This window comes from Trachypithecus francoisi, unplaced genomic scaffold (genome assembly GCF_009764315.1).
Source record: "Trachypithecus francoisi isolate TF-2019V2 unplaced genomic scaffold, Tfra_2.0 Contig01554, whole genome shotgun sequence".
Classification (NCBI taxonomy): domain Eukaryota; kingdom Metazoa; phylum Chordata; class Mammalia; order Primates; family Cercopithecidae; genus Trachypithecus; species Trachypithecus francoisi.
This window is the reverse complement of record NW_022681439.1, coordinates 3,714,459-3,729,022: the sequence shown is the minus strand read 5'-3', so window position 1 is coordinate 3,729,022 and position 14,564 is coordinate 3,714,459. Positions and strand designations below refer to the sequence as shown.

Below are 14,564 nucleotides of genomic sequence, written 5' to 3'. Positions count from 1 at the left end.
ATTTCCTGTCCCCTCTTTGCCGGTGCCTGCAGGCTCCTTGGTCAGTCCCATTCTGCCCCTGTCCTGCCTAGCAGCCCAGGGAGCAGAAACAGTGACTGCACCTTGGCTCAAGGGAGGTTCCCATGCCCACCTACCTTTCCACTTCCAGACTCTCCACTCGGGCCACAAAGTTGCTGGGCACGTAGCCTTCTCTTCCCGTGATGAGCGACTTGGCCAGCCACCAGTCTCCAGTTCTAACGGGACAGGGAAACAGGGATGTGATCATGGCCCCTGTAGGCCCGTCTCTGGGCAGCTCCCAGGCCTCCCCAAAGCCATCTCTCCCTGGAGGGCAGAGAATCCGCAGAGGTAGACAGCACGGCAGGCAGGAAGGGACTTGTGTCCACTGCTCAGTGGTACGGTGGCTATCTGGGCAAGTTCTAGGGGGAAGAGCTAATCTACACAGCCTGACCAGCCCAACAGGGCACAGGGCTCCAGCCAGCAGCCTTCCTCTTGATGAATGGGATGTGTTCGGAGCTTGGTGAGTGACTGGGGACAAGCTTTAGAAAAACACGGTTGGGTGGCCCGTATAGGATCAGTAGTCAGGACTTTTGTGAGCTTGGTTTAAGACCATTGCAGAACTTCAAGAACCAAATCAGACCCTCAGGGCTCCACAGGACAAGCCTGGCCACTGAGAGAGAGCTGACCTAGAAGGGGTTTCTGAGAAGGACACGGGAAATGAGCTAAAGTGGGATGGGTGTGTGTAATCCATGTGGGCTCCTGTCTTGAGAACGAGACAAATATAGACACCACTGACTTAAATGCAAGGCTGTCATTGGAACAGCCGGACCAGCCTGCATAAAGGACAAGGTCCACATGCCCAAAGGAGGCAGAAGGGCTGCATGGAGGTGGTGGCGTGGAAGGGGGCTCTGAAGGATGAGCAGGAGGCAGAAGGGCTGCATGGAGGTGGTGGCATGGAAGGGGGCTCTGAAGGATGAGCAGGAGGCAGAAGGGCTGCATGGAGGTGGTGGCGTGGAAGGGGGCTTTGAAGGATGAGCAGGAGGTTGTCAATGGAAACCACTTCACCAGAAAGACTCTGGAGAGGAAGACAAAAGAGCCCAGGGCTGGGGGCGGAGCCATGGAGAAGAATTCCGGGGTCAGCCATGGAGGATGTGGTGGGCGGAGAAGGGAGAGATGTGTGTGTGGGGGGGTCTGCAGGGACAGGGGATGGTGTCCTGGAACCTCACCCCTTCAGGACCTGTAGCTTCTCCCCCTTCAGCATCTGCAGGTCCCGGTCATTCATGGCAGCGTAGTCATACAGGGCTACCACGAAATGCTCGTCTGAAAGGAACAAGGGACAGACGACCACCACTGGGGTCCACGAGCGGGAAGGTGGGACTGGGGTGAGCCTGGCTACCAAGGAGAACAGGCTTCTGCTTGCCCATGCTGGAAATGAGGTTCTCATCCAGCACAGGCCCCCACCCCTGGCCCTGTGACCCCACCAGGGATGGGCTGTCCCCCAGAGCCCATCCTGTCCTCCTTTCTGGACCCACTAAGAAGCCCTGTGTCCTGGACAGGGCGTGTGTGAGGAAGCTGATGGCCAGAGGTCAGCCACAGGGAGGCAGCCTCTGCCGGGCTGCTGGTGGCCTCAGGCCCACATTGGGACCTAGTGCTGGGAGTCCCTCATCTTCCTTTTCTACACCTGGCCTCGGAGGCCCTTGAGCCTCCTCTTGTCCTTTTCCTCCTCTGCCCCCACCTGCCTCTATTCCCAAAAGGGGTGGTCTTGCCACGTGGCAGCTGGGGCCCTGGCCTCTCCACTATCTGTGCCCAGAGCCCCTGCCACACTGCCTGTGGCTGCCAGTGACCCTGCCGGGCCCCCCGCCTTGCTCGTGGGCCCTGGACAGAAGGCAGAAAGAGGGCTCAGGAGCTTGGAGCACCGTCTTCAAATGAGCACTGCTGTGACGAGGGCTCTCTGCACAGCTCCGGGAGCCACAGGACCCACCTGGTGAAGGTCACCTGGAGAGCGCTTAGCTTCCCCGGGTGAGGTGGCTCCGCTCTGTCACTGAGCTGCGTGGTGTGACCTTGGGCTGGTCACCTCTTCTCAGCAGGAAAGAGGGGGTCAGAATAGGTGACAGTGGTTCCCTGAAGTTTTAAGATTCAAATTCTGCTCACGAGTGTGACAGATTCTGAGCTTTTCCAGGGAAGGGGTCGCATCTACCTTTTGTCACCCCTTCGCCATTCCTGGGACAGAGTTGTGCTCTGTGTGCTGAATGTCCAGTGCACATGGCGTGAGCAGGTTAACGGGTGGGGCCCGGGCTGGCTGAGGCAGCCTTTCCCCATGCTGTGCGGATGTGGATGATGAGGAGGCTGCGCGAAGTCACTTTGAACGAGGCCACCCTCTTGGGAGTCCCCAGCGGTGGAGCCTCTGGCCCAGAAAGGCCGAGCTCTTTCCCTATGGTACCCAGCAGGTCAGCCCACCGGAGCAGAAGGAGAGTCTGGGGGCCAGGCATAGTGGCTCATGCCTGTAATCCCAGCACTTTGGGAGGCCGAGGCAGAGACCCATCTGGCCAACATGGTGAAACCCCCTCTCTACTAAAAACATAAAAATTAGCCCAGTGTGGTTGTGTGCACCTGTACTCCCAGCTACTCAGGAGCTGAGGCAGGAGAATCACATGAACCGGGAGGTGGAGGTTGCAGTGAGCCGAGATCGGGTCACTGCACTCCAGCCTGGGTGACAAGAGGGAGACTCTGTCTCAAAAAAATAAAAATAAAAATAAAGTGGAGTCTGGGGATTAGGGAGGGTGTGGGTGGTTAGGTGGTCAGCGGTGGGACTCTCGAAGTGGCCTGGAGCGGGAAACAAGAAGGCGCCCTCCACAGGGGCAGACTGGGGCTGCAGGCCAGGGCCTGGGGCCACTGGCTCAACCCTCTGCATTTGGGAGTTAGATTCTTTGAACGCTTGGGTTTGATGATGCTGTGTGTCTTCCCTGGGACTCTTGTTTTTGTTCTTGTTTACAGTTTGTAAAGTCTTCCATTTTTTAAAAGTCCCACCCAGGCTCAGGCATACTAAAGAAACTTGTTCTTGGTTCCTGAAGAGACCCCCCCAGGGGCACAGAGCTGGGACCTCTCTCAGCTTCCCTGTGTTCTCTTCTCCAGCCCTCAAGCTGCTCCTGACTTGTCTTTGTTCCAACTCCACAAAGCTGCGACCTGGGGGAGAGGGCTGTGGAGCCTCAGGTTCCCAAACCACCCTTCTTACCTTCTTCCAGGTGTTCACTGGGTGGTGGAGGAGTAAGGTGGTTGAAGACAACCTCGGGTAGAAAACACACACTTGAGTTATTTTAGTCCCTGCCGCGTGGGTGGGGCCTGGGGGGATGAGACTGCTGAGCGGGGCAGCGAGGGTATCTCCAGGGACCTACCGTAGGAGGAGAGGCAGCTGCCTGTGGGGGCTGCACAGGGCCACTCTGTACCCGGGGACCAGCACCACCCTCAGACAGACCCTGCCCTTTGCTGCCTTGTCCCTGACCGCAGTGCAGGACGCCCTGGTGTGAAGAGGCAGCTGTGGACAATGAGAGGCAGCTCAGTCACCTGGGCTTCACATCCTGGCTCTGCCATTACAAGGTCAAATTGTAAATGGGTATTTGTTGACAAGAAAAAATATTTAAAAAGCGTATTTCCCCAAAACTCGACAAGCACATTCGTAGGTATGTATCCTGTAGAGAAACTTTTGCGTATGTGTACCAGGGAATGTGTACAAGAGTGTTCCTAGCAAAAATAATAATACATAAGCAATTTTTCTTTTGAGATGGAGTCTCACTCTGTCACCCAGGTTGGAGTGCAGTGGTGTGATCTTGGATCACTGCAACCTCCGCCTCCTGGGTTCAAGTAATTCTCGTGCCTAAGCCTCCCTAGTAGCTGAGATGACAGGTGCCCACCATCATGCCCAGTTAATTTTTGTATTTTTAGTAGAGTTGGGCTTTTGACATGTTGGCCAGGCTGATCTTGAACTCCTGGCTTCAAGTGATGCACCCACCTCAGCCTCCTGAAGTGCTGGGATTACGGGCACGAGCCATCATGCCCAGCCAATACATAAACAATTTTAAAACATGGAACTAACCCTCAAGACAGAAGAATAAAGAAATTACAGTATACTCATGCAATAAAACTAAAGAGCTACAGCCACGTGCATCAACGTCGATATATTTTACATGCATAACACGGAGCCAAAACCCCAGTCTCAGAAACATATGTGCTGTTTGATGTAGTTGACTTAAAGTTACAACATGAATAATGAAACTAAATATTGTTTAGGGGTAATACATATGTAATAATATTAAAAAGCAAAGCTAAGGAATGATAAACAGATTCTGGGTACTGGGGCCTGGGGTGAGGGGTACAAACAGGGGAGGGAGGAGGGAGATTAAAAGTGACAAGTCTCTTTCTGTGTCTGAAGTTGGGAGGTGGCTATACAAGTGTACGCTTTGCTGTGTTCTTTCAACCCGACATATGTTACAGATATTCTTTTCTTAATTCCATATTTATTGAACACAATTTTGAAGTAGCATTTTGCAAAATGATATGCATGTATGTTTCTATTAAAAACAGGAACACGTGAGAGAACACACAGAAGAAGGGTCTCGAGGCAGGAGCTCTGAAGAGCTAACTCTGGTCACTACGTAGTGGAATAATGAGTAATTATATTTTCTTCCATATACATATTAGGTGACTCTTTGAAGTTAAAAAAATTCCAGGTGCTACTACTTATTATCATATAATTTTGGGGAAATTAATCAGTCTAAGTCCAAGTTTCCCCATTTGATCAATTACTTATTCAATGAACATCTTGTGGTTGCGCACTGAGCCCGGCGCTAAAGTGGGACACAGATACGCGAGATGCCTGGGTTCATCTAGGAAGCGGGATTAGTAATCCCCGTCTCCCCATCAGGTCCCTGTTAGGATAAAGAGATGACCATGTGGACATGCGGATAGCACAGGAGAGAGGTCCAGGCATGGCTGCCAACTGCCCCAAACGAAAAGGGGGTCACTGGTCAGGGAGTAGGGGGCACAAAGAATCATCTAAAAATGTATCTTCAGGCCAGGCACAGTTGCTCAAACCTGTAATCCCACCATTTTGGGAAGCCAAGGCAGGTGGATCACCTGAGGTCAGGAGTTCGAGACCAATCTAGCCACATGGTGAAACTGTCTCTCCTAAAAATACAAAAATTAGCCAGGTGTGGTGGCATGTGCCTGTAATTCCAGCTACTCAGCAGGCTGAGGCACAAGAATCACTTGAACCCAGGAGGCAGAGCTTGCAGTAAGCCAAGGTCCTACCACTGCACTCCAGCCTGGGTAGCAGAGAGAAACTCTGTCTCAAAAAAAAAAAAAAAAGTGTCTTCAGACATGCAGTAGCCATCAAAGGGCGCTAACTGCTTTATAAACAAATCAAGCTGCATGACTAGGAAAATGCATTCCCCACCAATAAGACCTTTTCACTTGACATTTCACTTTTTTTTCCTTTGGAAAGTTTTCCTCATTTAAAATGCCCATAGGATTCCAGGAAAACTTGAGAACCTGCTCGGGAGGTGAGGACAGACACCCTCCCGTTTCATGATGCTTGTCCCAGGAAAGCAGGCTCTGTGGGATGCCAGCAGCAATGCCACATAGGGGAGAAGGGTCTCTAGGAGCTGCCGGGGAGAAGAGACGCAGTAGCTGCCGCTAGATACTGGGATCTTTCCTAATGACACCCTCTCCCCAAGCTGACCTTTTTAAATTTATTTTTCTCTTCAAGGCTGCCCTTGAGAAATGGACTCTGGCTAAGAATTATTGGGAGCTAACCAGGCCGGGTCCTGTGCGTATTATATTGCATGGCACACCTGCTTATACATTGCAGATCGTTACATCCCTATCAGGAAGGTACTTTTGCTATACCCATTTTACAGATGTGGACATGAAGGCATAAGGGAAGAAAGAAACCTGCTCTTGGTGGGTGGTGGGCAACACTCACCAGGGGCGGCAGTGGCGGGGGGTCCTTGTCTTGGGCGCTGACCTTCAGGGGGCTCCATTGGCCCTTGTCCTTCTCCTTGATCGGCTTTTCCTTGTCCGGTGTTTTGCTGCTCACTAGCCCCATCCTGTCGGAGACACACAGCAGATGGAGGACATGAGAGAGCGGGGCCTCAGATCCTCTGCCCAGAGCGCTCCTTCTGGGATGCTGGTTAGAAAGGTGGGGTGGAAGTCAGAACGTGGGTCGAAGCGGGTAGGTGAGCTAAATGTGTGTCCATCTTGTTTCAGGAGCCCATAGACCAGAAAGCAGTGCATTTAGGACACAGAAATCATCTGACCAGAGACAACCGCCAGAAACCGCTGGGGTGGATCCTGGTCCTCAGGGGACAGGAGCCTGAGCAGGAGGCCGTGTGGTGTTCTAGAAAGAGCTCACCCATGTGTCTGGGTTTAGTCTTCGTTTTGTCACTGGCTGTGTCACTTGGGAAAGTGACATTTTCTCTCCAACCCCATTAGCTCTTTGGTGAACAGCAGGGGCTTTATTAGAAGATGATGAAGGCTCTCTCTCACTCAGATTTTTGGGTGAGACACTATATACCTTTAGGACGGACGGAGAGCACAGGCATCGAGGCCCAGCTGTGGCTTCACAGTAACAGTGGGAGTCTCCTTAGAGCAGGGAAGATGTGGTCAGGTTTTTTTCTTTGGCGAAGAATTTTAGGATGACAGATGTGGGAAAGGCCCTTTTGATGCAATCAACACCATCATATTGTCAGCATCCTCATTCCAGGGGCTGCTATTTATATGTTAAGGAGCTTGCTCAGAGTCAAACAACTGGCCCGTGCAGAGCCAGCTCTGGAGTCCTGTCTGACTGGAGACCACTGCGCTCTCTTGCCTCAGCCTCCTGAGTAGCCGGGATTACAGGCCTGCGCCACCACACCGGGCTCTTCCCTGAGATGCAGACATCATAGAGAGGAAGCACCCAAATCCCTACGTGTGTTGGAAGGGCGTGTTGTTAGTGGTGATTTCCTTCAGATGTGCGCACCATATTTCATCAATTCTAAGATGCACCTTTTTTTCATATTGCAATATCTCTGAACTGGGAGGTGTCTCACAATGGAGGATGCTTTACAGTATAATTAGTAGCAGCATTTTTTTCTCTTTTAGTGATATATAAATTAAATGCTAGCCTTCCTATCAGTGGTGTCTTTGATTAAGTGAAACACAGTCATGCATTTCTTCCAGAGAGTTGAAAGCACATTCCTCATGTCTCCGTTCCTCAAACCCACCTTGAAAAATAAAACACTATAATAATTTTGGATATAGGACACCAAGCCACAGAAGCCCAAAATTCACAAGTATGTTTTTTTAAGTATGCGTTGCATACAGAACACATAATAATTTACAGTTTTAAAGAATGACACTTTTTATATGTAAGTATTTCTTTATGTGAGCTCAGATCAGCTTTACCACCAAGTGAATTATAGTGCCAGGGTTACAAGTATCACTTTAGCTTTCAGAGATTTAGGGTTTCAGAAGTTTGGATAAGAGATTATGGGTTTGGCTGGGCACGGTGGCTCATGCCCATAATCCCAGCACTTTGGAAGGCCAAGGCAGGCAGATCCCTTGAGGTCAGGAGTTCGAGACCAACCTGAAACCCCATCTTTAGTAAAAATACAAAAATTAGCCAGGTGTGGTGGCGCAGGCCTGTAATCCCAGCTACTCAGGAGGCTAAGGCAAGAGAATCACTTCAACGCGGGAGGCAGAGGTTGTAGTGGGCCAAGATCATGCCATTGTACTCTAGCCTGGGCAACAGAATGAGACTCCATCTAAAAAAAAAAAAAAAAGAGATGATGGATTTGTATTGGGGATGGCTACTGAATTTTACCAGGTGCCTATACAATATCTATCAATATGATATATGTTCACCTTTAATTTGTTAATGTAATAAATTATGTTGGTAAATTTTCTGTTATTGAAACATCCTTGCATTCCTGGAAAAAAGTTATTTGATTACAGCATATTAGTCTATTTGGCACACAGATGGATTCTTATTTGCTAATTATTTTGTTTTATTTTATTTGTTTTGAGATAGTGTCTTACTCTATTGCCTAGGCTGGAGTGCCACGGCCTAATCTTGGCTCACTGCAACCTCTGCCTCCCGGGCTAAGGTGATCCTCTCACCTCAGCCTCCCAAGTAGTTGGGATGACAGGCATGTGCTGCCATGCCCTACTAAATTTTTTATTTTTGGTAGAGACAGGGTTTTGCCATGTCATGCAGGCTGGTCTCAAACTCCAGAGCTCAAGTGACCCTCCCACCTCAGCCTCCCAAAGTACTGGGATTACAGGTGTGAGCCATCACACTTGGCCCTATTTGCTAATATTTTATTTGGAATGAGAATCTACATTCCCAAAGGAGATTTGTCTATGAGGCATTAGCATTAAGGTGTGCTAGCTTTGTAACAGATATTGAGGAGCTCTCTCTTTTTTTTTCTATGGTCTTGAGTGGTTTCATAACATTGGAGTTATCTGTTTTTCACAAGCTAAATAGAACTCAGTTATGAAGCCATCTGTGTCTGGGGCCCTTTCAAATAGTAAATCTTTAAAGACATTTCCAATGTCTTCTATAGGAATGATCTATTCCCATTTTTTCTCCTCCTTGTGCCATTTTGATGATTTATAGGAGGTCTTTAATTTCCATCTACATTTTCCAATTCGTTGCCATAGTTTTAGGTAGTATTGTCTTGTAATTATTATACTCTGTTCTCTTTTTTGATTGTGATGTTTTTCTTGTTCCTAATATAAATTGGATGTTCTTTTAATTAAAATTATAATTTATAATTGGATAAAATCATCTGGAGCTTTACATGACTAAATTAAGTTTTAACCTAGCTTTATAATTACAAAATAGAAGATTGCAATCAAAACAGCATGAAAGTGGAATAATAAAAGTAGACAACAATTGTCAGAGCAGAATAAAAAACATACAAACAGATTTTGGTAAATATAGGAACTGCATATGTGAAAAAGATGGCATTTTAATTCAGTAGAAAATAGATAGTTTATTTTAATAAATGATATTAGGAAAATGGCTATTTACCTCAAGGAAAATACAATTGAACCCCTACCTCACACCATATTAAAAAATAAATTCTAGGTGTATGACTGAAAAAAATAAAAAATGAAAATGTAATTAAAAGAAATGTAAGAAACTGTGTACATAACCTAGAGTTTGGAGACAACTACAAACAAAGATAGAATAGCCAGAAGCCAAGAGAGAACAAAAAAAAGTACAAATTTGTAAACATTAAAAATATTAGATGGTGGCCAGCGCGGTGGCTCACACCTGTAATCCCAGCACTTTAGGAGGCCAAGATGGGTGGATCACGAGGTCAGGAGATTGAGACCATCCTGGCTAACATGGTGAAACCCCGTCTCTACTAAAAATAGAAAAAATTAGCCAGATACAGTGGCAGGCGCCTGTAGTCCCAGCTACATGGAAGGCTGAGGCAGGAGAATGGTGTGAACCCAGGAGGCGAGTTTGCAGTGAGCCGAGATTGTGCCACTGCACTCCAGCCTGGGTGACAGAGCGAGACTCTGTCTCAAAACAAAAACAAAAACAAAAACAAAATTAGATGGCATAAGAAACTACTAATGAAGTCCTTAGATAGGCAATAGATTGGGTAAGAGATTGCAAAGCATCAGATAAATGTCTATTCATAATATATACAAAGCTCATAAAATTTTCACAAGAAGCATATTGCAGCATATAATCCATTCAACAGAAAAATGTGTAAAGATAAGAAATAGGAAGTTAGTGCAACACAAATCCAAATAGTAAAGTGTTTATTATAATTATTGTTTCATTTGTTCCTTCACACTCCATTTCTAGGACTGATCTTCTGTGAAGGCTGGAATCTTTGTTTTATTCATTGCTGAATCCAAATTGCTAAACCAATGTCTGGCACAGAGTGTGGGCTTAATAAATATTTATTAGACAAAACAAAAAATATTATTGGAAGAAGCAATCTTTTAAATTCTTTTAGAGGGCAATCTTTTAAATTCTGTCAAAATAAAAAAGCACACATACCTTTTGATTTTCAGTCCCACTCTGGACTATCTCAGGTTAATAAAACATCATTATATAACATATGTGAGAGATGAAAATGTTTGTTGTAGTAATAGTTAGAAAAACAATCTCCTCCCTCCACCAAAAAAATCCCCAACAAAAAACAACAATGTAACGGCCCAGCAATTAACGACTTATTGAATAAATGTACACTCTACAAATCTCTCATACAACTACTAAAAAAAAATGTGCCGGATCTTTACCAGTGAGGTCAAGAGGAATTTCAGTACCATGTTGTTACATGAGAAAAGCAAGACCCAAAGAGGTGCATGAGGGAATCCCATATTTGCAAACACCAAATGAAAAGAAACCTCTATTCAGGTGTGTAGATATTTTTGCATATTACACAGAAAGAGGCTGGGGAGGATGAACAGCAAGTTGTTTACTGTGGTTATTGTTAGAGGAAGGGAGAGTACAAAACAGAGGTGTGGTGTAAGGCAAAAAAGAAACCCAAAAAACAAAAAAAACAGCAGACTTAAAAAACTGTGTGTGTGCTAATGCAAAGCAGGGCCCCCAAAAATATTTTCTAAATGGTAAATACTGTTTTATTTTGGAATATAGGACTTCATGTGACTTTGACTTTCTTTCTTGTAATTGTATGTATATCTTGAATTATTTAATACTAAGCATATATTATCGATACAAGCAGAAAAACAAAAGGAAGATGTGAGTGATTTGCCCGACAACAGAGGGGCATAAGATAAGGCCTGGAGCCAGCGCCAGCCTGCAGTTCTTGACAATGACCTTTAAGTGGCCAGCCAGGGCTGCCCGAACCTCAGGCCTTTCGTGGCCCCTTCAGCCTCCCTGGCTCAACGAAGGGCCCGGCGGCCAGCAGCTCCTAGTATATTCCCCAGACTTGGACTCATACTTCCGCATCTGCCCAGGTGCCCCGCCCTCTTGTCTTTCTTAGTCTGGCCAGCCATATTGCCATTGGCTTTAAGCTTCCTGGCAAACACCTGTGTCCACCGAAACAAAATAATTGAACATTCCTTGTTCAATTTATTGAACAAAGAACCGGACAGAAAGTAAAATTCCTAAGATTAAACGACCCACTACTTACACTTCTATGTCCTTTGACTCCTTAGCAGTGTGTGTGCAGATGATTTTCCATGGCTCTCACGAGTACCTAAGATCTCTATGGGTCCCCCTACTCCAGTGGCTTTGACTGGAGACCTGGGTTACTCAAGAGGCCATGTGACAACCAGGGCTGTCACTGGTGCTTGGGCTGCACCCAGCAGTTTCAGGTTGGGTGGAGCCAGGAAGTGCAGAAGTCCAGACAGAGGCAAAATGCAGTACACACTGGTCAGGGCTCCAGGTGGCTTTGCTGCATTGTGGGGAGGGTGTGAGTCTGTGTATGTTTGTGAGAGTGGGAGAGGAAGCATGCACACTTATGTGCACTTGTGTGTGTGTGTATGTGTGAGAGTATGCGTGTGAATACACACGTGTATGTGCTTGAATATGTGTGTGTATATATGTGTGTGTGTGTCTATGTGTACACTTGTATAAGCATGTGTGAGAGAGCATCCATGTGCATGGTGTGCATGTGTGTCTAGTCAGGGGAGTTAGCAAGAGGAGGGGAAGTGGGGAAGGGGAGTTGTTTGTTTATTTGAAACCAGTTAGGCCCTCTATGCAGACTTTCACCGGAGCAGGGCAGTCAATGTTTGCCTGTGGAGATGCTCAAAGCCTGAAACACAGCTTCAGTCAGACAGTGGGTATGGTGGAGGCAACAACTAAAAGCAGAGAAACTAGAAACCCCTTATTTGCACTTGGCTAGCATGTCATGGTTGAAAAGCACTTGACAGATGAGTTTTTTAAAAAAATATTCATGATAGCCTCGATAAATTGGTTACAGTTATCCTCATTTTACCACGGAAGAAGGAGAGGCGAGGTGGCTCGCTAAGGTCATGCTGAAGGTGGCAGAGCTGGCAGCTGGAGGGTGTTGCTGTCTCCAGGGCTGCTCGAGCCCTCTGCACAAAATAAGTGCATGTGTGGCCTTGCCTGAGGCTCCATGTCCCTTGCGGGGGGATAGTTCAGATTCCCTGACATCTCCCCTGTGGCAAAATAGTTTTGCTATTTTGTGTCTGGAAGCCTTGCCATATTATGTGCTGGAAGCTTTGCCTTTCTGACATGACCTGCCAGACGTAGGTGGGTAGCATCCAGGTAGAACAGGGGAACCTACTGGCAAAGCTGGGGCTCACCCTGGGTGTCGTAACCAAAATACCATGCCAGCTGCCCATGTGAGATCCCATGTAGAGCATCTCGCCAACATCCAGGATTCCAAGTCCTCCCGGTACAAACCACCAGTGCTATACCCATCTTGTAAATGAAGAAACTACAATGATTGACCTAAGGCTCTGAATTAAAGAAGGAGCCAAAGAATTTGAGTTGAAATTCATGTTTTGTGTCTCAACTCAGGACACCACCACTGAAATGAGGCTTCCTCACCTTTGCCCCAATACTGACCTCTCTACATGTGAACCTGAAACACCTGATAATGGCTCTTAGCTTCTAGGTTCTTCTGTTCATTCAGCCACAAACATTCAGTTGCTGTCAACCATGAACTAGGTCAGGCACAGCAGAAGGTCAGGCACACATGGGCTTGAAACAAGGATGGTGCCCTCTCTCACAGGAAAATAAGGAGGAAAGCACGCACCCGATTCCATCAGTTCAGAATGGGCATGATTCCGTACCAAAGGGGCGCCTGGGTAAAGTGTTTTGTGAGCTCAGCAAAAAGAAATTACTTCCACCTGGGAGAAAATGCTAGCCAGACCTGAGAAGGATGGCTATAATAGATTTGGTTAGATTAAAACTATTTTTTATAAAACATTTCAAAATATACTAAAGTCAAGAATATTGGCCAGGCACAGTGGCTCACGCCTGTAATCCCAGCACTCAGGAGGTGGAGGTGGGAGATCATTTGAGGTCAGGGGTTCAAGATCAACCTGGCCAACGTGTTGAAACCCCATCTCTACCACAAATACAAAAATTAGCCAGGCATGGTGGCATGTGTCTATAATCCCAGGTACTTGGGAGGTTGAGGTGGGAGAATCGCTTGAACCCAGGAGGTGGAGTTTGCTGTGAACTGAGATCCTGCCACTGCACTCCAACTTAGGTGACAGAGGGAGACTCTGTCTCAAAAAAAACTCTTCTGCACTCATCACCCAGATTCAATAATTATCTTTAAAATAGTTTTCTGGGTTGAAGTATTTTATATCGTATCATTTTGTTTCCTCTAAATGAATGAAACTTGGAAACAACATGAAATCAATGTAGTGAAGAAGTCATTTCACCACCCCATATTTTGCATTTGTTTCTAAAGCCTGGAGACATTTGCTCACATAACGCCAATGTTATTTCATCACATCTAACAAACTAGCAGTGTTTCCACGGTATCATCTAACCATTTAGCCATTAAACCCAATTCATAGTCAAATTTTAACAATTGTCTTAAAAATAGCTTCTTGCTTAGTTTGTCCTACTCAGGATTCAAACAAGGTTCATACATAACTCAACCTCTTAGGTTTCCTTTAAACAGGAGTCCCTTCTGCTCTGACTTTGGTCGGTTTCAAGCCGTTGGTTTGTAAAGGCCAGTCCTATAGAATGTTCTCCATTTTGGATTTTGCATCCTTGTGATGGTTCATCACTTGTTCTTCCCTCTCGTATTTCTTATACATAGAGTTACCTCTGTAGGCTCCATTAGATTCAAGCTCGTCCCCTCTTGGTAGAGATGCTGTCGAGGGGGTGATCTGTGCTCCATGTTGCAACCTACCAGGAGGCTCACAGTGTCTACCTGCACCATTTTAGTGATGCTAAGATAGGTTCAGGCTCGGGCGTCCCTATTCCTCCATTGACAAGTTCCTCACGAACATATAAAAGTCCCATTAGGGGTTACAAAATAGACGTACTCTGATTCCATCACTCCTTCCACATTTGTTAGTTGGGAGTTGAAAGAGCAAAGGATGAGAAACTGGGAACACCAGAAAAAAAATAACAGGCATACTCCCACCAGGGTTGGGTAGTATTTGAGAAATAGGTGTTTTACCAAAGACATGAAGACAGAAAACACGTTCAGAAAGCAAAGCTTTTCCATTGCTGGGCTGTAGAGCATGTGCTACAATCATTCATCGCTAATGCCTTGTGCAATATCCCTTTCTTTCTTTCTTTCTTTCTTTCTTTCTTTCTTTCTTTCTTTCTTTCTTTCTTTCTTTCTTTCTCTCTCTCTCTCTCTCTCTCTTTCTCCCTCTCTCTCTCTCTCTCTCTCTTTCTTTTTCTTTTTCTTTTTCGGATCTGTCTCTGTCACCCAGGCTGGAGTACAGTGGTGTGATCATGGCTCATTGAAGCCTTGAACTCTGGGTTCAAGTGACCCTCCCACCTCAACCTCCCGAGTAGCTAGGACCACAGGCATTCGCTACCATGCCTGACTAATTTTTTAAACAATTTTGTGTAGAAATGAGGTTTCATCATGTTGCCC

At 46.5% G+C, this 14,564-nt stretch overlaps 1 protein-coding gene across 3 annotated transcripts in view; it reads right to left on the bottom strand.

Annotated features, from left to right (window-relative positions):
- Window positions 1-14,564, bottom strand: part of BLK (BLK proto-oncogene, Src family tyrosine kinase) — a 73,762-nt gene that overhangs the window by 16,616 nt on the left and 42,582 nt on the right. For 2 of the 3 annotated variants that reach the window (XR_004428911.1, XM_033177070.1), the window contains exons 2-5: window positions 5,975-6,098; window positions 3,230-3,281; window positions 1,224-1,317; window positions 135-233 (exon numbers count right to left, since the gene is read on the bottom strand). Coding sequence is in view for 2 of the 3 variants with exons in the window: in XM_033177070.1 (XP_033032961.1) it covers window positions 135-233; window positions 1,224-1,317; window positions 3,230-3,281; window positions 5,975-6,097 (368 nt within the window). In the remaining variant the exon portion in view is untranslated. Of the gene's footprint in view, window positions 1-134; window positions 234-1,223; window positions 1,318-3,229; window positions 3,282-5,974; window positions 6,099-11,153; window positions 11,309-14,564 lie in introns of those variants that run through there. The other variant, XM_033177072.1, reaches the window with a different exon arrangement.